Here is a 23189-nt window from a genome sequence, read left to right on the forward strand (position 1 = left end):
GAGTTGAAGTGCTTAGTGAGCTGAGATGGGATTGGGAGCCTAACAGGGTGCTCCTCACCCAAGCTGTGGTGTTTCTCAACTCTAGGGACCCCATGCCAAACAGACACAGATAAAAGGAAGATTTCCCCTCACCCAAGTCCATTCCACATGCTGTCTGAGAAATGATGAAACACTATTAGGCTGTAATGGGGGCTTAAGCAGCTGGGTATGTGAGTGGATCTGTACAAGTTCAGTCGTGCCAGCTCATGTGGGATATCACTGGACATTAGATTGACCGCACAGGTCTGGACACAGTTGCTTTCAGGTCCTCATCGCTGCTGTTTGGTGCCCTGTTGATACTTTGTGCTCTATCTCTCTCACTTAACTGCCCATTGCATAAATTGTGTGTTCCTGGCCTGTGGGTGAGCACCGTGCTTCTTAAATGGAACCCCCCCCAAATGTTGCCAGCATTGGTGGTGGCAGCTGGGCCAGTATTTATAACATCACAGTCAACAAGCTGGGCTTGCCAGCTGTTTTCAGACATGGGGAGTTAAGTGCATAGGAAAACAAGCACTTAGCCAGCTATGCTTTTAAAATAAAAACATAAAATTCTTTGCTTTAGTTGACCACAGTAAGTCAACTAAAAGTTAATGACTATTATGAAATGCCCAAATGCCAACTGAGTGTCTTCCCCATGGAACTAACTGCTTGTGTGTTATGCTAAGGCAAAGAGAAACTCCCATAGTTTGGGTACAAAAAAGCTTGTGAATCATTTCCCGGACACTGAGGGCCTTTTGAGGTAGCAGAGCAGCTGGAGCCTTAGTGTGCGTGTGTGTGTGTGTCTGAAAAACTGAGTGGAATATTCCATTCCCAATATTGAGTCTGGGGGCAGGAAGTGAGGAGTCCCACTGTGTTCTGCCCTGTTTAGGCTTCATTTGGAGGACAGTAGTGCCCCAAAACACACTGAGACAAGGACTGACAAATTGGTGAAGGATCCAGAAAAAGGGGGCTGTGAGAATTAGAGAAGGAACAGAAGTAGTTTACCATGGAAAGAGAAGGCTTTGAGAGAGTCTGAGAATGGTTCTCTGACATTTGAAGGGCTGTCATGTTCTAAGATAAATGAGATTTCCTTGGTGCAGCTCCAAGAGCTGATTTGGCATCATGGTGGTGAAAAGTTAGTTTGCAACAGATTTGAGGTCAATAAGAACTTTCTTACAATTTGAGAGGGCTGTGAAGGGACTGCAATCCAGGGAGTCCCTTGCTCCTGCAAGCATCCTGGCTCGCTGTGTGGCCAGTGGGGCTTCTTTCCTGGGTGATGCCTGGTTCGCAGAGCCCCTTCTGCCTGGCTATGCTGTCTGCACAGGACCAGTAAAAAGGGCTCCTTTTTCCAAGAGCACCTCGCTCCTGTTGCTCGGGGACTTGCTACAGTTTGATTCTGAAGCTGATGAGAGAACCCAAGGAACAGATATGCAAGGCCAACCTTTGGAACGAACACCTTTTTCAATCATGGCGATGTTTCTCTCTGGTGACTTCCTTCTAACTGATGCCTTCATTCAGAATTCATTTTTCAGGAGGAAAGTATATAGGAATTAAATTGTGTAGGATTTATCTTGTTCATCGTACAAGTCCCCTGGTACAGTTAGCACCTGACTTTTTCCAAGGAGGTTAGGATTTTTTCAGGCTGAACATCTCCATGCCTCTTAACAGAGCCATATTCCCTTCATCCAGTGAATGTCCACAGCATGTCGGCATCTCCCACAGACACCCCTGAGGCTGTTCCTTCCCCGTGCCACCTTGTAGGCCTTGAACCAGGGCTGGAGGAGAGTCATGACCCAAGCAAGGGTAAGATTAGGACCAGGAGCACCCCAAAGATGCTACAGGCAGGTGGACAGAAGCCAGCACACCCCGCAGGGCCTGGAGCTGCTGCCATAGGCAGCCCTGCCAAGGGCCAGGCTGGGCCATCCTTCTATGCTTCCTAGCCGAAGAGCTGCCATCTGTCCCCTAGAATCCACAGATATCATGTCTTCGTGGAAATCTAGGTCCCCTCCCTCCCCCCAGCACTTGGTCTCCTGCAGGTCTCTGTGTCTCTTTGCTCCAGTCTGCATCCGTGGCCAGCTGTGCCTGATCTGCTTCCCTGGGCAGTGAACCTGTCTGCCATTGTACCGGCCACTTGCTGCACAGCCGCCTCCTTCTAAGGGGCTGAGTATGGGCTTCTCTTGAGGCTTTTCTCCTGCCACTCACCCTGTGTGTCTGGATGCCCTGATCTGTAGTGTACTGTCCTGGTCCTCCTGTCTCACACATCTGATTCCGTTACAGCCGCCACCTAGCTCCCTCTGTTTGCCTGGAAAAGAGCCACTGTGTGCCTCCCGCTGGCTGCCACCTTTGCTTTTGCTCACAGCTCTCTCCTTGCCTTGGGCAGAGGGCGGTGGAGTCAGGAGGCGGGGCTAGCCTCTGGTCAGGCTTCCTTCCGGAGGGTTTGGGTCAGTGGTCAGGAGAGTAGGTCATGAGTGCTGCCACTGTGGTTTTCTTCTCCGTGGCCCTACCAGTGTCCAACTTCCAGTGCAAATTATATTGTCTGACTGAGGATTCAAGTAGACCTGGAGGCCAAGCTGTGGGAGGAGGGGATACCAGTGACACACACTGATGATACAGGATTGATGGCTGCTTTCCTCAGCGTTCCTGGGATTGGAGTTCCTGGCCCATCAACCCGTGCAGCCTCCCCTACTTCCTGTCACTGATGGCAATAGCGATCACACCAGCAAAACCCTGACCTTTATCTTCTTTAAAATTTATTTGTTTGAAAGGCAGATTATAGAAATATTCTCCATCCGGTGATTTACTCCCTAAACGGCTACAACAGCCAGAGCCAAGAACCTGAAATGCCACCCAAGTCTCCCATGTGGGTACTTGGGGTTCAGACATTTTAGGTCTGCTGCTTTCTCAGATGCATTAGCAAGGAGCTGGATTTGAAGTGGAGCACTCAGGGCTTGAACTGGAGCATGTATGGAATGCTGAGATCGTAAGTGGCAGTTCAACCCTCTGCTCCACAATGTTGACCCATGTTCTGTTCTTTAATCCTGGTTACTGCCAGCTTTCTCTCGGTCAGATCCTGTGCCTAGCTCTTTGCATAGATGATGTTACTGAAGAAAACATTTACTATATTGTGTCAGAATGAACCCTTACCCTCTTCCAGTATGTTGTATCTGTTGCCTCAAAAGCCCAAATGATGCTATTTCATTCCAAGAAACAGCCAAATCCCAGTATTTCCTTGTCCCCTTGGTGCTCCTGTATCTGGACAAACAGCAGAACATGGTTACTGTCCCGGTATTAACAAGCCCTCCCAGGGAGCCAGCCTTGGGCCTCTGTGCCCTACACCTACCTGAGGAAGAGGGGCAAAAAGTGCTTAGCCTAGCTTGTGTGCCTTAGAAAGAGCTGGGTGGTGGCAACAAGCAGCTGGGTGGTGTCAGACCAGCCTGGGCCTTCATGCGCACCTCTTTGCCCCCTTTTAGAGGACTCATCTGGGTTAGCAGAAGAGAATTGCTCCAGGTAACACCACAAGGCCATGGCAGAGCTGGGCGCATAGCCCCAGCCATGGAGGTATTGACCAAACTAGAAACCAGAGAGAGTAAAAACCAAGCCTCAGTAGCACTGGAATCCTAGGGTCCCAGGGCCCAGACAGCCAATCTCCTCTCCTGCTTGTTCCGCCCTCCCCTCCCCCTCTGCTAAGCTGCCAAAGGGTCCATTTAGCTGGAGACAGTGGGCGGCGGGTGGGCGGGCCAGCTCTGAGAGCCCAGGGTAATTGCTATAATGAAAGCTCCCACAGCCTTTGTTCCTGGGAGCGGTTGTATGCTTGGGGTTGTGCTTGGAGGGCTGTGTGCATTGGAGCTGCTGCCCATAGACCTCACGGTTTCCTCCCTGTTGCCACCAGGGCCTGACATGGACTTGCCCTCCTCAGACTCACTGTGACCCATGCTGAGCCTGCACCTCCTCCTTTCCTGACCTCCTAGTGGCCTGGACTGTGAGCAAACCCAGGGAGGCCCTGGCACCCTCTCAGAAAGCATCTGTGACATCACTTCTGGGGGAGCTCTTCCCCATGTGTGTGCACATCTCAAGGGCAGGGGTGGTGGCAGCATGGAGGACCTGAGGTGTGGAGTGATTAGGGGAATCCCACTGCCCTGTGGGCTGTGTATGTCCCCAAGGACAGATGAAATGCCAAAGGGGGACTGGTCTCTGGCATCCCCATGCCTTCGGGGACTCCCTGTCAGGCCTAGCTTTGCAGGGGGGCCTGCTTCCTACTGCACACACCTAGTAGGCAAGCCAGCCCGGATGTGTTCAGGGCATAGGCAAAAGAGAAAAACCTGTTCTCGTAACTCCTGGAGAGTCTTTGAGGCCAAGGTAACCTCTATCACAAGTAATAGTCCCTCTTGGTCCACAGGCTCCAGAAAGACCATGAGCCTGGCCCTGCTCCCCAGGGCCCCTGGAAGCTCGATGGCTCCTGTGCACCCCTCAGCAGGCCTGAGGAGAGCTTCTCCTGCATGGGTAAGTGCTCCTGGGGTGCGGGTGCCTGGCTAAATAATGCTTGACTGCCAAATGGAAGAAGGGACACATGGGTCTGTTCCTTGACAAAGGGATGCCAACTTTTGAATTTTACCTTGGGTTCTTGCCATGCTTGACTCCACCCAGAGTTGGTCTGTCACATCCAACAGCACCCTGGGGTGAGGATAGGAAAGTGCCAGGGCCTGTGTCTTGTAAGAGTCGCTGTGTGTGTGTGCCACATGTGAGGTTGGGACTCAAAGGTCACAAGCTGGGAGAGAGAGGGCCAAGTTCTGAGCAAGGGCTCACTTGGAAATGAAGGTGCTGGGAGCTGGGGGACAGGCCAGAACACACTGGTTCTCTCCCAGGAGCACCTTCAGCAGACTCTTTCCCGTGTTGTACTGTAACACATACATGGTGTGTTTGGTTAACAGAGAAGACGACTCCTCTGATCAGATCCAAGGCCTGGCCCAGGTTCACCCTCAGGCGCTTCCAGTCTCTGAATGAATGAATGACCAGTGAGTGAGTGCCTCATGTACCTAGGTCTGGTCCTGAGTGGGGCAGACCCTAACCTTGGTGGCATTTAGGAGGTGTGTTGCTGCACACACACCAGAGGCAGGGACCTGGCCTTGTCCTTTAGTCTCCTAGACAAAAACAAATTTGTCCCTCCAAGAAAATCATGAACTTGCTTTTGCAAAGCCTAAGATGGTCCAGAGCACTTTGTCTTACAGCTTGATTTGGTACCCTGCTCTGGTGGGCAATGAGGTGCTTAGGATGCACCCTGGCATGGAGAACCTTGGGCAGTGATGATGTGCCATGCCCTTTTCTCTGTGTGCCACCAGGCAGGGGGCAGTTAGTTAGTTGGCCTTTTGGAGCCCTGTCCACACCCAGTCAGTGGCAGCCCTGCAGACGGAGCAGCAAGGCTTACTCTTCTAAGGCAAGCCTCAGGCAGGAGGGAGGGAGAGGGCTGTGGGCAGGGACCAGCATTTTAAAAACAAGCTGTCCACCCACAATAAGTATACATGTCGAGGAACCAGGGCATGGCAGGGGACAAAAGCAAACTCAATTTTACTGGCACTGAAAAACCATCAGAATTAGAATGTGGTAACCAGGAAACTATGTGGAGCTCTATTTTTACATTTGCAGTTTTGTTAGCGTAATGGCTTCCTTATGTGTCTGCCGCGGTGTTGGAGCCTAATTGTTAGCCGATGAGTTGGTGAGAGGACGTTGACTTTGCGCATCTATGGCAGCCTGGCATTAGTACTGCTCAGGTTCGGCAGCTGGAAGACCGGCTGGGCAGCTGGGAGACGGGCTCACCAGCTAGAGCCCAGGCCGGGGCTGTGTCACAGACTGCACCCCTCCATGGTCCTGTGCAGTAGCCTTCACTCACTCCCAGTGGGAGCACTGGCATTTTCCCAGACTCCTAGGGAAGGGGAGTGAGGCTGACAGTGCCACCTGCATGCTGGCACCCTCCAGACGCAGTGGAGATCCATCTGTGCTGAGTGTCCACAGAGCTCTTGCGGGTTGCCTGGGCAGAGATTTAGGACTTTCTTGCTTTGTGCAGGTGCCTCCTACCTTCTGTGCTCTGAGTAAACAGAGAGGAAATGATCAGGTTCCATTTTGCACCTGGCTCTTCCCACCCTGAGCCTACTCAGGGCCTGCCAGGACTGGCTGATTCAATCTACAAAATAGCAGCGAGTGTTTGCCTGGTACCATACACTTCACATCAGGGTAACAGGTGGATGAGATTTTGCCCTGCCTTCAAGGAGTTCATGGTCTGACAGCAGTATTTATCCAGAGAATTTGACAAAGCAGCCAGTCCTGCCTTGCTTTCCAGATCTTTCCCATAAGGATGCCACTGGTCTCATTCACATCCTGCCTTGAGGAAGGGAGAATTGGGTACCTTGTGGAGGACCTAACATATCTGAATCCATGGCACTCCCAGAAGCCAGCAGAGACATTCCACAGTTGTTGATTATGTTGTGCCCATATCAATGTGGAGGTGATGGAGAACAGTACTTTTATTGAAGCTCAGATATCTCCCCTTCCTATTAATAAGCTCACTTTGTTCCTCATCACTTAGTCTGGTACCTGGCAGTTGGCGTTGGGTTGGAAATCCAGAGTCAGCAGCCATTGAGCCCGTGTGCTCTGTGGGAGCCTGCTCTTGCGCCACCAGCTGGCAAGGAACTGCCAATCTGCTCTGCTTTGGAGTCTGGTTCTCTCTGGCCTCCAGGCTCACTGCTTGGGAGTCCTTGAGGGGAGCCAAGGAGATCCAAGAGCTTGCTCAGCCTTGGGGCAGTTTTCTTCCTTCCCCTGCCTGAACCCCAGGTAAGTCCACATGAAGCTTTCCCATTTTTCTGTAGCTGAAGAAGAATTTCCCATGATGACTTGCCACTAAGCAAAGTAATAAGGACAGCCTCCCTACATCCCAAAAGTCACCCCTGAGCAGCTGCTTCTCCTGCTTATGCCCCGAGATAAATGCAAGTGCCCAGCCCAGGAGTACTTGTCATGTGCCCCAGCCTTTTTGGCCTGCCTGGTTCTGCTGGTGAGAGACCAGTGCTGGATATAGCCTTGGTTGCTGTCAGTGCCAGGTCATGTCCAGAATGCCACTATATCTCCATTTGGGCAGCTGAGGGATGCTGGGGCTACTGCTGCAATGTGCCCACATGTGTGAGGCTGTGTGAAGACTGGGAAGGGCCGCCTTGAGGTTTACACAGATTCCCTAATGACTTGCCCTGTGGGGTGTGTTTGAGTGAGCACTGAGTGTCCTGGGAGCCAGCCATGGCCTGCCCCTGCCTCCTTCTCCAGTCAAGGTTGGTGTCTAGAGAGGGGCAAGGAAAGGGTGGGGGGGCGGGGGAGACTAGCCTCTTGTTGGCGTTATTGTGTTCTTCTCCTCCTTCTTCCCCCTTGTGGAGCTGACTGTATTGTTAAGCTGCAATTAAGTTGGGCTGTGGCTTTGGGAGAAGGATCAAGTCTCCATTTTAAGAACACTTGCACAGCTGGTATACTCTTAAGCAGGGCAGCTGTGAGGGTTGTTGGCTACACCCTCTGGGTCCTTTAGTGGGCTGTAGCCCACCATGCTCTTCCAGGAGTTGCAGACTAAACCCAGGTAGCTCAGGACTACTAGTGACCTGGGATGGAAAAGTATAGGTGACCAAGGCTCGGAAGGACCTCACAGGTCACCCATGTTCCCCTTATCTTCCCTGGCTGATGGCATTTGCATGGTGAGCTGGCAGGCCGACTGGGGCCAACATCACTGCCTCCCGTCTCACCAAACACCAGACTAACCCAGTGGTACCCATGACCTGCATTTCTCAAACACCTTTATTTCTCAAACATCAAAAAAGATTTACTTATTTTTATTGGAAAGGCAGATTTGCAGAAAGAAGCAGAGACAAGAGAGAAAGATCTTCCATCTTCTGGTTTACTCCCCAAATGGCTGCAATGAGCAGAGCTAAACTGATCCAAAGCTGAGCCTCGAGCCTCTTCTCGGTCTCCCACTGGGTGCAGGGTCCCAAGGTTTTGGGCCATTATTGGCTGATTTCCCAGGCCACAAGCAGGGAGCTGGATGGGAAGTGAAACAACCAGCACGTGAATTGGTACCCATATGAGATGCCAGCACTTGCACAGGGAGGATTAGCTAATAAAGCCATCATGCCAGCAATTATTTATTTGAAAGGCAGAATGGCAAAGAAAGAGAGAGGGGGAACTTCCATCCACCATCCACTGATTCACTTATTATATGGCTGTTATGGCTGGAGCTGGGCCAGGTCAATGCAAGAAACCACAAGCTTCTTCCCAATCTTCCATATGAGTGCAAGGGCACAAGAACTTGAGCCATCTTCTGTGCTTTCCCAGGGACATTAACAGGAAGCTGGATCAGAGGTGAAACAGTTGAGACTCAAACCGGTGTCTATATGGGATGCTGGCATTGTGGGAAGCACCTCAACCTCAGCACCACAATGCCAGTCTGTGTTACGGATGAACAAACCAAGTTCAGAGACATGAGAACAGCCTGTCTGAAGATGCACAGTGTCCGGGACCATGGTGAGCTCTGGCCCGTCTGGTCAGAGGCCAGGTCAGCCTCCTGTTACCCCCTACCTTCCATCCAACGCTGGTGCTCCGTGTAGTTGTTGCCACTATTTCTCTAAACCTCTGCCACATGGTAGGGAAGAGAATGGGGTCAGTGAGTCACAGGCCCCAGTGATGTCATCCTTAGCGCAAGCAGGCCCCAGATGTCCCTGGGCTCTCTGTCATTGCAGAGCTGTGTCATTTCAGGCTGAATTCTCAGTGCCGTACTCCCTGCCCTCTGGGGACTCCTGGGCCAAGATGAGCCTGATGTTGCAACCATCTGTAGAGAGCGGACATGCAAACAATTGACTAGAAAGCAGAGCAAGTTAAGGGGTGGTTGATGTTAGCTGTGTCTTCAGGGCCCCAAGCAGTTCAGCAACGCTGCTAGTGGAGGAGGCCTGCGAGCATGCACCTGTCATCCTTCTCAGGCTGCTGGCTGAGCTTGGAACGTGGCTGTCCACTGCCGCTGAGAAGCCTCAACTGAGTGGTTCAAGCTCTGTGCCCAGGATGGTCCCAGCTACTGCCTCATGGGGATCTGTGAGGATGGAATCATCAACACAGGGAACTGGCTGAGAAGAGAACCCAGGACATAGAACTGTGGAGTCCACATTCAGTGTTGTGATAGTAGGAAGTGCTGTTGTTACTATGTATAGATTCATTGGTTTATTTGAAAGCTAGAGTGACAGAGAAAGCAAGCAAGAGAAAGTGAGAGAGCAAGTGAGTGTTTCTTTCTGCTGGCTTACTTCCCCAAATGGCCTCAACATGTGGAGCTGGATCAGGCCAAGGTAGGAGCTGGGAACTCCATCTGGGTCTTTCAAGTGGATGCAGGGACCCAGGCACCTGAGTCCCAGCTGGTGCTAGCATGTGGGATGAGCTTACCCTGCAGTATCACAACAATGGTCCAAGCAAGTATTTTCAGACATTATGACTTCAAGGAGGAGGGGAAGAAACCTCAAGTGGAAGAGGAAGCTGATGGAGGCTGGGAGAGGCCTCAGAGGCTCAGCATGGTAGGGTCTGTGGAGGAGTGAGATTGCCTGTGGTCCCTGCTAGAGAGGCCTGAAATAGACACTGGCAAGATCTGGATTCCATTTCTCCGGAGGAGACTGGGGGAGGGAGGAAGCTCAGTGACAGTGCTTGGCCAGGGACTTCTCTCCTGATAGTGACAGGGTCCTGTAGGAGCCATTCCAGTGGAGAGTCAGGAAATAGCAGGGGCTGAGCAGCCAGGAGCCCGCTTTCTCTGTGGCATCCCTGGGCCAGGTCCTCCTTAGGCTGCCCATGTTCAAGCAGGCCTGTGTGTAGCTCTACCGGTCTACACACAAGAGTAGACAAGGCTTCATAGCCCTGTTTCCTGCACTGCCCAGCTCTGAGAGGGACTCAGGTCCACCGGCCGAGTTGTCCTCAAGCACTGTGTATTCAGTGCTATTCTAGGAGTGTGGCTGGGGCGGGGGCCCCTCCTTGGGGGGCTTAGGATTCACTCTGGAGCTGTGCAGTGCACAACCTGTATAGCTGTCCATGGTGCACCCGAAACAGTCCTAGCTGGGTTTCAGACTCCCATCCCCCCAAGCAGGAACAGTGCTCTGGCCTCAGGATGCACCCTGGGATTCCAGCCACACCCTTCACTCTGAGTCCCGAAAGGCTGCAGAGCTGAGTGGGTGAGGAAGAGAATCAGCCCTGTGCCCAGTACCCGTGTGTCCTGGCCTTGGTTTCCTCCTGACTCAGCTCTCCACTGTGAGCATAAGTTGCCCCAGGGTGCCCATTCTGGGCCTCAGGGCCTTGCCATGTCCCTGCCAGGAGAATACTTAGATGGAGACTGCCTGCTTAACACCAGAATCCTTCACAATGTTTGTGCAAAGTAGAATTACAAGATGAGTTTAATTTGTCATTACAGAATTTAAAATTCATGCATATGAGGTATCCACAAAACACAAATGTACATGCTAAAAGAGCTCAGTTTCAGACTTTTTTGCACCAAAATAAATACACCTTTGTAATTCCACTTTTCATGAACTTTTTGAAGTTGCCTCCCGGCAGCCTCTAGTAGACCAGTTATGCCCTGGGTCTAGAAATCCTAGCCGCGGGAGATAAGACTACTGACCACACTTTGTCACTTCTGCTGTACGACTTCATGGCTGCTTCAGAGAAGGCCACTGGCAGCGCAGCCATAAACCCCTGGCTTTGCAGGCCTTTGCCCCCTGCCTGGGCAAAGGTTTGCAAGTCCTGCTCATCCCCTGGGAACCAAGGTCTCCAAGGGAAGACCAAAGGGGGTTTCATCCTAGGGGGTGCTGGCTCCAGCACCACTGCCCAGGCAGAAACTGGAACAAACAGTCCCATCCCTTTAGTAAGAGGATTAGGGTGTCCTGCTGAGAGGCACCCCACCCTAGGAGGCTGCTTGACAGGCTCACAAGAAAGGAGCTGTGGGGTGGAGTTGAGTAGGGTGGGGTGTGTGGATGACACAAACACAATAGCCTGGGAGATGAAGTGCCGGAAATTACCCCCAATCACAGCACCAGGCGCCCTTGAACAGCCGGAAAGCATCCAAACCTGCCTTCCTGGGTATGCTTCTGGAGTGGAGGCTCTGGGCCTCAGAGACAGCTGAAGATTATCAAAGGTCTGGATCAGGAGGGGATGTGGGATCAGCACCCCCTCTGGCTGGAAGAACCCTCCCACCTGCAGGTTGGGAAGGAGTGTCAGTGAGGGACAACAAAGCCTACGGGGGCTCAGTCCTGTGGGAGCAGAAGTGGATCAGCCTCAGGGACCCCCCCCACAGACGGGCAAAGTCTGTCCCTGCGCTCACTGTGCCCTTCTCAAGGGACAGTCCAGGTTTGCTGGCGGGAGGGCAGTTGCCAAGAGGTGGCAAGCTCCCAGTGACAGCACCAGACCCTGTGACAGACCAGGTGCTCACCAGGGTCATGAGACTTCACCCATCATTAACAGGACCACTTTGATCGCTCAGTTACAGTTCACTGAAATAAGAACCTGCAGCGTTCCTAAGTTCAGTGCTTTGCTAGAAAACCCTGAGGAGGCAGGGAGATGCCAGCTGTGAAACGGAGCTCAGCCACCAGGAAGGGTCATTCCTCCCTGCAGTGGGGGGCAGTGTGTGTGTGTGTGTGTGTGTGTGTGTGAGTGAGGGTCAGGGTTCTCTTCTCCAGCAGCCTCAGCAGTTCAGATTGCGGAGGAGATTGTGTCCTGACATTCTGGAGCCAAGTCCGGCATTGAGAACCTGATGGACGTTACCGTGGGCCTTCCCACAGCAGTGTTCATGTGTGCAACATTTATCCATGTCTGAGGGTGGCTTCTGCGGCCACCAGAGTCTGGTCTGGGACACAGACTTTCTTGGTCCCAGTTTTGGGTGAGTAATGACATTGCAGCATTAGCAGATACCCTGGGGTCTCAGCCTGTGGTTTCCCTCACTTAGAGGTGTTCTTCGCCCACAGTGGGGCCAGAGGCTCTGTTACAGGCCAATCTATTCTGCCCCAAGGTGGAAGGGACCCTTAAGGTCCCTTACATCAACGTATGTAGAGACCTTGGCCTGACTCCAGGTGAGCCCACACTCCAGGGCACATGCTCACACAGGCCGTGTGTGTGTGTGTGTGTGTGTGTGTGTGTCTTTCTGTCTGTCTGTCTGTCTGTCTGTCTGTCCACTCCATGCTCGGGCCTAGCCTGCTTGCTTTCATCTGCCTGGAGATCCCTGCTCACGGGTCTGTAGTTGCCATGGCAACAGATCTGGGTTGGTCTTGGTCTAGGAGTGATGTACCTGGGTAGCTCAGAGCTCATCTGGGAGCCCCGGGTGCTGTGGCTACCCCTGCTGTGTTTAGGGGGCTGTTGTCATGGCAACACAAGGACAAGCACATGTGGCAAGCATCTGGGTCTCTTTTCCTAGTCCTAACTGCAGGGTGAGCTGATCTTAAATGTGTGCAATCTCTGACTGAGTACCCGCCACGTAGCATTTCTCTCCCACTCTTCCCTGAGCTCTCACATGACCAGCTGTCGTGTGGGGACGGGCGTTGTTTGAAGGCCACCTGAAAAGAACCCTCGGGCCTTTAAGACCAGAGATGCAGGAAACCCCCAGAGTCCCAGGTTTGTGGAGAAAATCAGGTGTGCTGGCAGTGACCAGGGTCCCAGGCTGAGCTGGGGACGGGCCATTCTGTGGAGCACTGGCTTCACCCAAAGGATGCTCCTGTGGTTCTGTGACAGCTCTCAGATGCATGCATCCCAGCCCTGCGCACACCTCAGGAGCAGCAGGTATCAGGGCCTGGGAGTGCCTCTAGGGTTGGACCAGAGAGGCAGGACCCTCCTTTCCACTTACCACTTGAACCCTGGCTTTCCCACAGAGATAGGGAGGCTGCCTTGCTTGTTGGCATCACAGGCAATGAAGCAAGTCCCTGGAACAGCTTCAGGATCAAGACTCACAGGAAGCTGTGAGTCTCCAACAGATCTGAATCCCAAGTTCTAATTCCACCAGGGATCTGCTGTGTGGGCTCGGGCAGGCCTGTATCTGGGGAGTGGAGACAGTAGACTTCTCATCATAGGGCTTTAGGAAAGAATGCGTGGGATGGGTCTAAGAATGTTCCTGGCCATAGTAAGTGGTTTATCATGATAGCATCCATGCCTTTTCTTCAGCAAGTGGCAGTGAACTCTGACCATCCTACAAGGGGTTGTGCAACTTTGCTGGCAGGAAAGGCTATCTCTCTAACATGTAAACCGGCAGCATGTGACCACATGTCCCCCCCACCCCCGGCCTAAAATCAGGGGGAAAGGAAAAGTTCAGGGCAATGTGAGATGGGGTGGTCAGAGAAGGCTTCCCGGAAGAAGTGGCCCTGAAAGGGTGATTTGGATTTGAATTCACATAAGGGAGTCGGTGAGGAGAAGGAGAGTGTGAAGTAGGACTGGGACTAGCTCTGGGGGAACACCAGAGGGCCAGCTCACCTGGCAGGTGAGGGGCACACGTGTCACAGGCCACCACTGACCTCTACAGCCAGGTGCCCAAGAGCACCTTGTCTTCCCTGGGAGGCCAGCAGCGGGTGGGGAGCTCTGGCCTTGGCAGGCGGTTTTGGGAGATCCTGGGCCCCCTGAGGAAGAGAGAGGAGAAACCCTGGTGGGGGTGCAGAGGCCTCCTTGTTGAAGTGTCAGGCAATAGCAAAGCCCCAAGGCCGACTTCCCAGCCCAGAGATCAGGAGCATATCTGTGGCAAACAAGGACCCAGCTTCCAGGGCTGAGTAACACAGCCACAGTTCCTCCTCTGGCTGGGGGAAGGCAGCCCAGAGATCCCCCTTCCAGCCTTGGGGAGCCATGGCATCTCAGTGGGAGCCCTGGGACTTCAGGCTCCAGTGCTGTTCCTTTGTGTGACCAGAGGCAACTTAGTGTCCTCTCCAAGGCCTCCTCTGTCCTCTGCTTTCCCATGGCTGGCAGGTCCACCCCTGCTCCATCCCTCTCCTTTTGGTGTAGACATTTCCAGCAGCTGTGTCCATACAGCTGGGCACTCTGAGCACTGTGTCAGAGCTTGGGATTTCTCAGCGTCTCTACCCTCCTGTACACTTCCCTGGAGACACTGGCACAGGAGGGTGGCATGAGGCCTGTGATGCCTGGCTCCATTCTCAGCCTTCGTTTTGCTGAGCTCACTCTCCCCACCCCCCGCCCCCTAGTGATGGGAAGACCCCGAGCTTAGGCAGTCTCCTAGGGCCCTAGGGCTGGGGACCTGCAGAGCCAGCAGTGTCTCAGCTACCAACCCCCTGGCAAAGCCAAAGAGTTAGGCCCATCAGGAGGCAGAGGATCAACCAAGGACTTCCTAGAGGTGGTTTTAGAGGTGTGAGCCAGCCATAGCATCTGTGTCAGCTCAGAGTAGTAGCCTCGGGGCTAAAGTCCTTGCCTTGTACATGCCTGGATCCCATATGGGCTCTGGTTTGTGTCCCAGCTGCTCCACTTCCCATTTAGCTCCTTGCCTGTGGCCTGGGAAAACAATTGAGGATGGCCCAAAGCCTTGGGATCCTGCACCCACCCTTTTTCTCCTGCAAAAGGCTCAAGTCCCTTTTGGAGCTAAAGTGTATGCCGGGGCGCCTGGGAGGGCTGTGCTACCCCTTGCCCACTTTTGCCCTCCCCACCATGTCCCATCTTTTCAGAGGTACAGCAAAATGCCCCCCCACCTCTAAGCAGAAGAAAGATTTGGGGACAGGAAACAGCCTCAGCCTTGAATGCCAAGGTCATTTCCCTGAAGAGCCAAGGAGAGGGTTCGCTGGGTTCTCACTGGCCCCGGCTACAGAAGAGGGAAAGATGCCGCTGGATCCCCATCCCAGAAGCCTGGCTTCCCTTCCACACACCAGCTGCGCTGTCTCTTGTCACAGGGCATGGAGAGGTCACTGCCGTTTACAACCCCCCACACATCTGTTCTGAGTCACGCGTTCATTCATGTAATCAGTCATCATTCACCAGATATTTCTGAACTCCCACTACGTGCACAAAGCTGTGACACACCAGCCAGGGAGCGGATTATAAGTGGCAAACAGCTTCCTCTCTTTCTTGCCTGCGCACATCTGACTGGTCAGCAGATTCTACCAGCTTCCAAATGTGCCAGAATCTGACCACTTCTTAGCACCACTGCAGTGGCCACCCACCTGCAGGGCACTGCCACGTCCTCTGGGGTTCTTGCAGCCACCTCTGCCCATGCACCCTCCGCACAGCAGCTGGGGGAGGCCACGTCATGTGTGTCTGTTACAAACCTGTCATCTCATGGGAAGTAAAAGGCTGAGTCTCTGAGCCCAATGCAATAGCCTAGTGGCTAAAGTCCTTGCCTTGCACATGCCTGGATCCCATATGGGCTTCTGTTCATGTCTCAGCTGCTCCACTTCCCATTTAGCTCCCTGCCTGTGGCCTGGGAAAGCAGTTGAGGATGGCCCAAAGCCTTGGAATCCTGCACCTGCATGGGTGCCCGGAAGAAGCTCCTGGCTTCTGGCTTCGGAACGGCTCAACTTCAGCCACTGCAGCTGTTTGGGGAGTGAACCATGGATGGAGGAATCTTTCTCTTTGTCTTTCCTCTTCTCTATATATCTGCCTTTCCAATAAAAATAAAATACATCGGGCCCAGCGCCGTGGCCTAGCGGCTAAAGTCCCATATGGGCGCCGGTTCTAATCCCGGCAGCTCCACTTCCCATCCAGCTCCCTGCTGGTGGCCCGGGAAAGCAGTCAAGGACGGCCCAATGCATTGGGACACTGCACCCGTGTGAAAGACCTGGAGGAAGAGGTTCCAGGTTCCCAGCTTCGGATCGGCGCGCATCCGCCCGTTGCGGCTCACTTGGGGAGTGAATCATCGGACGAAAGCTCTTCCTCTCTGTCTCTCCTCCTCTGTGTATATCTGGCTGTAATAAAATAAATAAATCTTAAAAAAAAAATAAAATACATCTTAAAAAGCAAAACAACAAAAAATAAGGCTGAGTCCCTGCAGTAACCTGAAAGGCCCTGCATCCGCTGGCCTTCTGCCACCATCCTGACCTCTTCCCCTACCAGCGTCCCTTCCCTTCCTTTCTTAGCGTCCTTCAGATGCACTGAGCACACTGCCCATCTCGCCCCTCTGCCCTGAAATCTCTGCTCCCAGATCCCCATGTGGATTGCTCCCTCTTCTCAGCCCTTTACTTAAACCTCACTTACTCAATGGAGCCTTCCTAGGTACCCCTACCCTGGGCATCCCACAGTCCCCTTGCAGGCACCTTTCAGCAGCTGACATTCCTAGGGCAGTGTCCATCCTTCCCACTAGAATGGAAGCTTCTCCAGATGCTCTTTCCTGCATCCTCAGTAGGGCAGGTGTGCTAGGGAGATGTTCCGAATAAGCTCAAGTTCCCACTGCTCCAGCAGCCTCCAGCCTGGCCTTTGTGCATATGGGGTGCTTGGGAAGTTGCTGCTGAGGGTGGGATGGCCAGGTAGAGGAAAGGGTAGGGCAGGTGGGGGTGGGGCTATCTACAAGGCAAGGTTGCGGAAGAGACCTCATCATAGGGGTCTAAGTGGGGACGCTTAAATAAGAAAGTGTGGCATGCAGCTGGGCAGGTGACTGCCCCAGGTCTGCCCAGAGAAGGTGGGCTAGACTTGCAGAACAAGGAGCTGGACTGTGGGCACAGAAATCAAGAAAACCTGCTCCCTGTCCTGCTCTGCCCTGCCCTAGCCCCAGAGGGAGCAGGTGTAGATTCACTGACCACCCTCCTTCTTCTAAGGTCATCTTCCAAGGTCATCAGGGTAGACACTGCCAAGCCCTCCTTCCCACCCCTCCTTTCTCTTCCACTGCCCCACCCAGCTCTCCTAATCCAGCCTGCAAGCATCCTGGGTTCCATTCTGCTCCGGTCCCAGAAGTGTGAGAATACAAGCCTTTCCTTGGCTGTATGCTTGTGTCTTTATCCCTCAAATTGCCTTAAGTTATCTGTTAGCAGCTGTGGTCAAATCATTAATCCTTTCCACCCCAGAAGCTGCCAGGCAGAGGGAAGGCTGAGGTGCTGAGCTGGTCTTTGGGAAGCTGGCAATCAGGGACTTCCTTGATTCTAAGCCAGCCTCTTCCCCCACCTCCCCTTTGGGGGCAGGGTCTAGCCTCCTTATGCAGTTTCCCCACTCAGCCGCCAGTGGCGCCTGCTGCCTGGCCAGGCTTGCCCCTTGTGTCATGGTCTCTGCCCATCATGGATGCTGACTGTTTCTAGCGGACAGTGTGCAGCCTGCTGTGCTTCTAGCTGGCGACAGGGAAAGTGACTCCGGCTGGGTTTGGGCAGGTCCTTCTCCTTTTAGGAATCACTCTGAGAAATGGCTTTATTGACTGATGCTGGAATGGCTGTTGCCACGGCAGCAGAGCACTCCCACTGCAGTGGAGGATGGTGGGAAATTCAGGGGATGTGAAAAGAATCAGAAAAGAGCCAAATAGAGGTGGCAGTAGGGAGTGTCAGAAAGTTCTGGGATACCAGGGTAACTATATAAAGGGATTACCACTTGGCCATGGCAAGACCCTCAAAAGCCAGGGTGGGGAACCTTGGGCCATTTGGATATCTGAAATAGCATACACAGGCCAATGTTGTTCATCAGCTTAGAAATGGACCCCACCTTAGCAGGGCCAGACCCAGTGATTTGGAGGGCCTCCTGTGTTCCCTGCCTCTGTTGTTAAGAGTGACCGTGGGGAGGCCAGCAGTTCTAGGGGCAGGGGAGGACAACTGGTACTTCAGGGGCTCGGCACTGAAGTTATCCATAGGGTGCTCATGGAGAGTGTTTTCTGTCTCATTAATTGATAGGTGGCTTGGTCACACTGGACGGAGCACAGGGCGCTAGGTTCAGATAGCAGTGACCAGGCCATCCTCTCCTCTGTTTAAAAGCTGCAGAATTTCAGGGGCTATTTACTGAAGGAATGGAAAGGACTTGGGATTTGGGGAATATGATATCCTGTGAGAGGGAGTACAGAAGAACAAGGAAGATTATAGGGGGTGATAGGGGCCAGCTGAGGGTAAGGTGCTGGGACGTCTTGTGATAACCAAGTGTGTTGGATGGAGCACCAAGTGAGCAGTGTCTTGTAGCACCTATGAAACACTGAATGGAGCTAACTCCAGATGTGGGTTTTTGGGATGAGGAGCTGAACTAAAGCAGGGGAAAGGAGAGGAAGCTTCGACAGCAGCCTGTCCTCATGGTGCCGTGGTTCACAGGACACTGTATGTTTTTCCAGCCAGGATAGCAGTCACTGATTTGTCTTTGTGAAGGCCAGATTCATTTTCAGGAAGTGAATGTACAGAACCAAGCAGGAACCGTGGTAACCTGGTATCAGGCAGGTCTTATGTTGCTGTTTTTAGGAAAGGTTGAGGCTCCCATGCGGTTGAACCAGGGTGTCTTGTGTAGATTAGAAAAGGACCCATGAGAAAGGGTGAGGGTTCTAGAAGTGCTGCCTTATGCCTTCACAGTGGGGTGGCAGAAGACAGGTGTGGAGGGTGGGGCTGAGTCCTCTGCCTGAGTTATTTTTTTTAAAGATTTATTTTATTACAAAGTCAGATATACAGAGAGGAGGAGAGACAGAGAGAAAGATCTTCTGTCCGACGATTCACTCCCCAAGTGAGCCGCAATGGCCGGTGCTGCGCCGATCCGAAGCTGGGAACCTGGAACCTCTTCCTCCAGGTCTTTCACACGGGTGCAGTGTCCCAATGCATTGGGCCGTCCTTGACTGCTTTCCCGGGCCACCAGCAGGGAGCTGGATGGGAAGTGGAGCTGCCGGGATTAGAACCGGCGCCCATATGGGATCCCGGTGCATTCAAGGCGAGGACTTTAGCCGCTAGGCCACGGCGCTGGGCCCCTCTGCCTGAGTTATGATGGTGTCTGGGCAGAAGCAGGGATCCCTCCTGTGTGCCAGAGTCCCACCAGTGGCTCTGTGTTGGGTGCTCTTCATCCTAGCCAAGCTCTGGCTGCCATCCCTTGAGCTAGTTCCAGTGTACAACCACAAGCCTTAGTTGCGCCCTGGTTTTGCTATTTGGACACCTGCCTCCTGGGCCTGTATGGTGAATCCTTGCACTGGCTGTCCTCTTGTCATCTCTGGTGTTAGAACACACACACCTGTGATGAACGTGTCACTGCTTGTGGTATGGCTTTGCACAGTTACTACGTGACTTGCATCGTTTGTCCATATTCTTTGCCAACAAGTTCCTTGAAGGTAGCATCTCCATGTTTCCTTGTGTGCAGAGTTCTAGCCAGCATGCACCCTTCTTAGCACTGCCCCTCTAGTTGTAAAACTGTCCTCAGGCCTGTGGTGGGAGAGTCATAGCAAAGCCCTTTCACTCCTGGTGGGCCATGGTGCTTGGTCCTGGGAGAGTGGATGACACCTCAGACTCAGACCCTGGATTCTTTGGATTCAGGGTGAAGGAGGGGAGGGAGTTAGAGAGATGGAGGCTGGGGGTTGGTGTGGGGTCAGGGGATAAGGCACAGGTTAGCACATTCTGACAGAGGGCTTTATGTGTGTGGCAGGCTTGGCTTTTGGAGAATTCCCTTCCCCTCTCTCTTGAGAGCTCTTTGCCTAGGCACACCTGGCCTGACCGTGGCAATGGCGTGCAGCCCTCTACTGAGGGACAGCCCTGGGCCAATGACTGCCCCCCGCAGCCCTCCCCACCTCCACCTCCCTGGGCCCCAGGCCATAGAAGCAGAATTTGGGGACCTTGTGTTTAAACTGTTCTGAAGGCCTGCTTTAGTTCTGGCAGGCAGGGCTCAGTGCTAAGTCTCTGGTGTCCCTAGGGTGGACCCTGAGGTCCATGACCTCTGACTGTGGCTCTGTCACCACACTGAGGGAGGCAGAGGCAGAAGCTCCTGCAGTGACTTTGACAAGGTCACCCTGGCAGTGGGACCAGGAGCTCTGTCTCCTGATCCCAAGTAAGGGCCTTCACTTCAGGTCCTCAGTCCCAGACCCGCCATCTCTGTCCCCTCCTCTCTCCAAACCTTCCCAGCCCCACCCTGCATCCCCTGCCTCCTGGCTGAGGAGGGCCACCCGGATGCCCCAGAAATTGAAGTAATGGAGTGTAGGAGTTTCCTGGGGGAAAACCCCATGATGGTTTGGAGTGTGGGAGGTGGAGATATAGCAACCTGGATATCCACCCCCACCTCCTTTCTAATCTCTCTCCCAGGCCACCCCGGCCCACCATCTCTCCTACATCCGGAACCGCCCTCTCTCAGTCCCTTTTACCTGTACTGGTCTCTCCTTTCTCTGAGACCCGTCTGGGGTCACCAGTGCCCTCTGCGAACCTGCCCCATCTGCTGGACAGCTTGGAGAAGATGACGGGTGGGACCCTTTTTCTGCCCCTGCCCCCCACCATCCACCCCAGGAGCTGGTCTCGCAGATACCTCCCCCTCCCGAGCCAGAAATAGATGCAGCTTTCTCTCCCCCACCTCCCAGCGTTCGCGCACACTCCTCCCCGCCTCTAGTTTGCTCCCGCCTTCCCCCTCCCTGCCTGCTTCGGCTCAGAGCTGCAGCCCGCAGCCTCCGCCCGAGCTGGCAGCCAGGGCGCTGCCCACTCCGCGGACTGAAGCGCTGGCGGGGGGCCGGGATCCTGGCGCCCTGCATCTTCGGATTTCCTCGGGTTTCCACGGGGCTACAGGGCTTGCGAGCAGCCTTTGACTGATTGCTACATTTTAATTTGTATTTTCCCCGCCCCGCCCCTTTTCCTCCGACCCCGCCCCATTACTCTGCCGCTTCCTTGCTCTTTCCTTTTTCCCCCCCGGCTTCCTTCTTCGCTCTCTTTCCCCTGCCTCTTCGCTTCGTCTCCCCCCTCCTCCCGGGCTCTTTCTCTCTCCTGCTCACCCCTTCTTCCCCGGTTTCTTCCGTCCTTTCTCTCCCCCGCCACCCCCCACCCTACCCCGCCCCGCGCTCCCGCCTCCGCCCCCTCCCCTGGTGCCTGCAGACGCGAGGATCGTCCATGCGCTCCTCGCGGGCAGAATGCTGGGCAGCGGCGTCAAGAGCACGCAACCCGAGGTGGAGCTGAGCAGCGGCAGCGGCGGCGACGAGGGCGCGGACGAGGCGCGGGGCGCGGGCAGGAAGGCGGCCGCAGCAGAAGGCAGAGGCATGCTGCCCAAGCGCGCCAAGGCGCCCGGCGGCAGCGGCAGCATGGCCAAGGCGAGCGCGGCCGAGCTGAAGGTCTTCAAGTCCGGCAGTGTGGACAGCCGTGTCCCCGGCGGGCCACCGGCCTCCAACCTGCGAAAGCAGAAGTCGCTCACCAACCTCTCCTTCCTCACCGACTCCGAGAAGAAGCTGCAGCTCTGTGAACCCGAGTGGAGCGACGACATGGCCAAGGCGCCCAAGGGCTTGGGCAAGCTGGGCTCCAAGGGCCGCGACGGCCCGCTGATGTCCAAGACGCTGTCCAAGTCAGAACACTCGCTCTTCCAGGCCAAGGGCGCCCCGGTGGGCGGCACCAAGACCCCGTTGGCCCCTCTGGCGCCCAGCCTGGGAAAGCCGAGCCGGATTCCTCGTGGACCCTATGCCGAGGTCAAGCCGCTCAGCAAGGCGCCAGAGGCGGCTGTGAGCGACGATGGAAAGTCGGACGACGAGCTGCTGTCCAGCAAGGCCAAGGCCCAGAAGAGCTCCGGATCCGTGCCCTCTGCTAAGGGCCAGGAGGAGCGTGCCTTCCTCAAGGTGGACCCCGAGCTCGTGGTGACGGTGCTGGGCGACCTGGAGCAGCTGCTCTTCAGCCAGATGCTTGGTGAGTCCTGACACCCCGCCCCGCCCTGCCCCTTGCTTTCTTGGGCTGGCTGCCGATGGGAGAAGGTGCAGGGAAGCGCAGCCCCTGTCTGCGTGAGGCCGTGCAGAACGCGGGTAGGGGTCGTTGCGCCCAGGTTTGTAGAGCTGACCCCTCCACAGGCGTCTGCCTGGCCTAACTGCGTCCCAGAGAGGTTGCCCTGACTGGCGCCCAGGCTCTACCCTAGGCTCCTGGAAGGCAGCAGGTCCTCACACAGAGCTCGCCAGTCTCCAAATTTTAATTTTAGCCCAGAATGCTAATGTGGTTAGATATGGGTCGCTGGAGCCCTCCGTGCTAGTGTGCTCCGCGCTCGCATGGGAGCGGCCGGCACCGCCAGGGTAGTGGCCTCTGAGAGCCAGAACGGAGAGAACAGATGTGAGCAGAGCAGATGTGTGGCTGGCGGGCCCTGCAGCAGCGCTGAGGCCCCACTTCCTTGCGGATCCCGGGGGGCAGCGTGAGGCGGATTTCCCGGGTGTGGGGGTTCTGGCGGAGGAGCCGCGCCTGGGGCCCGAGGCGGGCGGGCGGCCAGTCGCGCGCATCTGGATGTGCGTCCTCCTCCACCTCAGCACCTTACCTCCTCTTCCCCTAGGATTTTTAGGGCATGTGGCGAGGTCTGAGCCAGGAAACCTTTGCCCCTTGGCTGTTGGAAGTGAGCAGGCGGGAAGGGAGGGACAAAGCTTGCTGAGGTGGAGGAAGCGCCGAGAGAGCCGCTCCATTGTTCTCCAGGCCTGACGAGTGCGTGCAGTAAGCCGGGAGCGGGCTGACTTTCCGCCGAGAGCCTCAGCTTCGGAGAGGCCTGGACCCAAAATGTACCCCCATCACCCCCCAGCCGCTGGGCTGAGCTGGGCCGCGGCAGCACGGTAGCGAGCCCACAGCTGCATGGACTTGTTGCAGCGGCTAGGCTGGCCTGGGCAGGGTTGTACTGTCCTCTGGCGCCGGCGCCCTGGAACCCTAGCCTTGCCGGTACCAGGCAAGCTGGGGAGGGGCGTGTCGGCGCGCGTGTGAAGGGGCGGGGCGGAGCGGGACTGCGGGCTCCAGCAGCTGGGCGGGTGGGCACAGCCGTGAGAACTGACCCTGCCGCTTTGGGAAGGCGAAACTGAATGGAAGAGGTTGGCGCGGCCTGCCGCAGCCTTTCCAGGGTGGGCGGGAACGAGGGCCCCCTGAGCCAGAGGCAGGAGTCAGACCTCTGTGACTGGACCTGGAGGAGCGCGTAAGAATGGCAGTTAGGGAGCCTGGCGCCCGGCTTATCCCACAGCCTGAGAGCCAGAGCCCGGTTGGGCAAGTGGGGGTGGGGCAGTGAGCTCTGAGACTGGCCTAGGGCCGTCCCACTCCTAGAGACCCGCTGCTGGGCTTCAGGCTAATGGGGTGAGACAGGCAGCAAGGGGGTGGGGGAGG

The 23189-nt window shown here is 54.9% G+C and overlaps 1 protein-coding gene across 5 annotated transcripts in view; it reads left to right on the forward strand.

Annotated features, from left to right (window-relative positions):
* The window catches only part of NAV1 (neuron navigator 1), a 212590-nt gene that overhangs the window by 59837 nt on the left and 129564 nt on the right, over positions 1-23189 (forward strand). For 4 of the 5 annotated variants that reach the window (XM_058668994.1, XM_058668995.1, XM_058668992.1 and 1 more), the window contains exons 3-4: positions 4415-4518; positions 20964-21758. In XM_058668994.1, the coding sequence (XP_058524977.1) occupies positions 4415-4518; positions 20964-21758 (899 nt within the window). The remainder of the gene's footprint in view (positions 1-4414; positions 4519-20963; positions 21759-23189) is intronic. The other variant, XM_058668996.1, reaches the window with a different exon arrangement.

The sequence above is a fragment of the Ochotona princeps genome, chromosome 10, assembly GCF_030435755.1.
Source record: "Ochotona princeps isolate mOchPri1 chromosome 10, mOchPri1.hap1, whole genome shotgun sequence".
In the NCBI taxonomy this organism is placed as follows: domain Eukaryota; kingdom Metazoa; phylum Chordata; class Mammalia; order Lagomorpha; family Ochotonidae; genus Ochotona; species Ochotona princeps.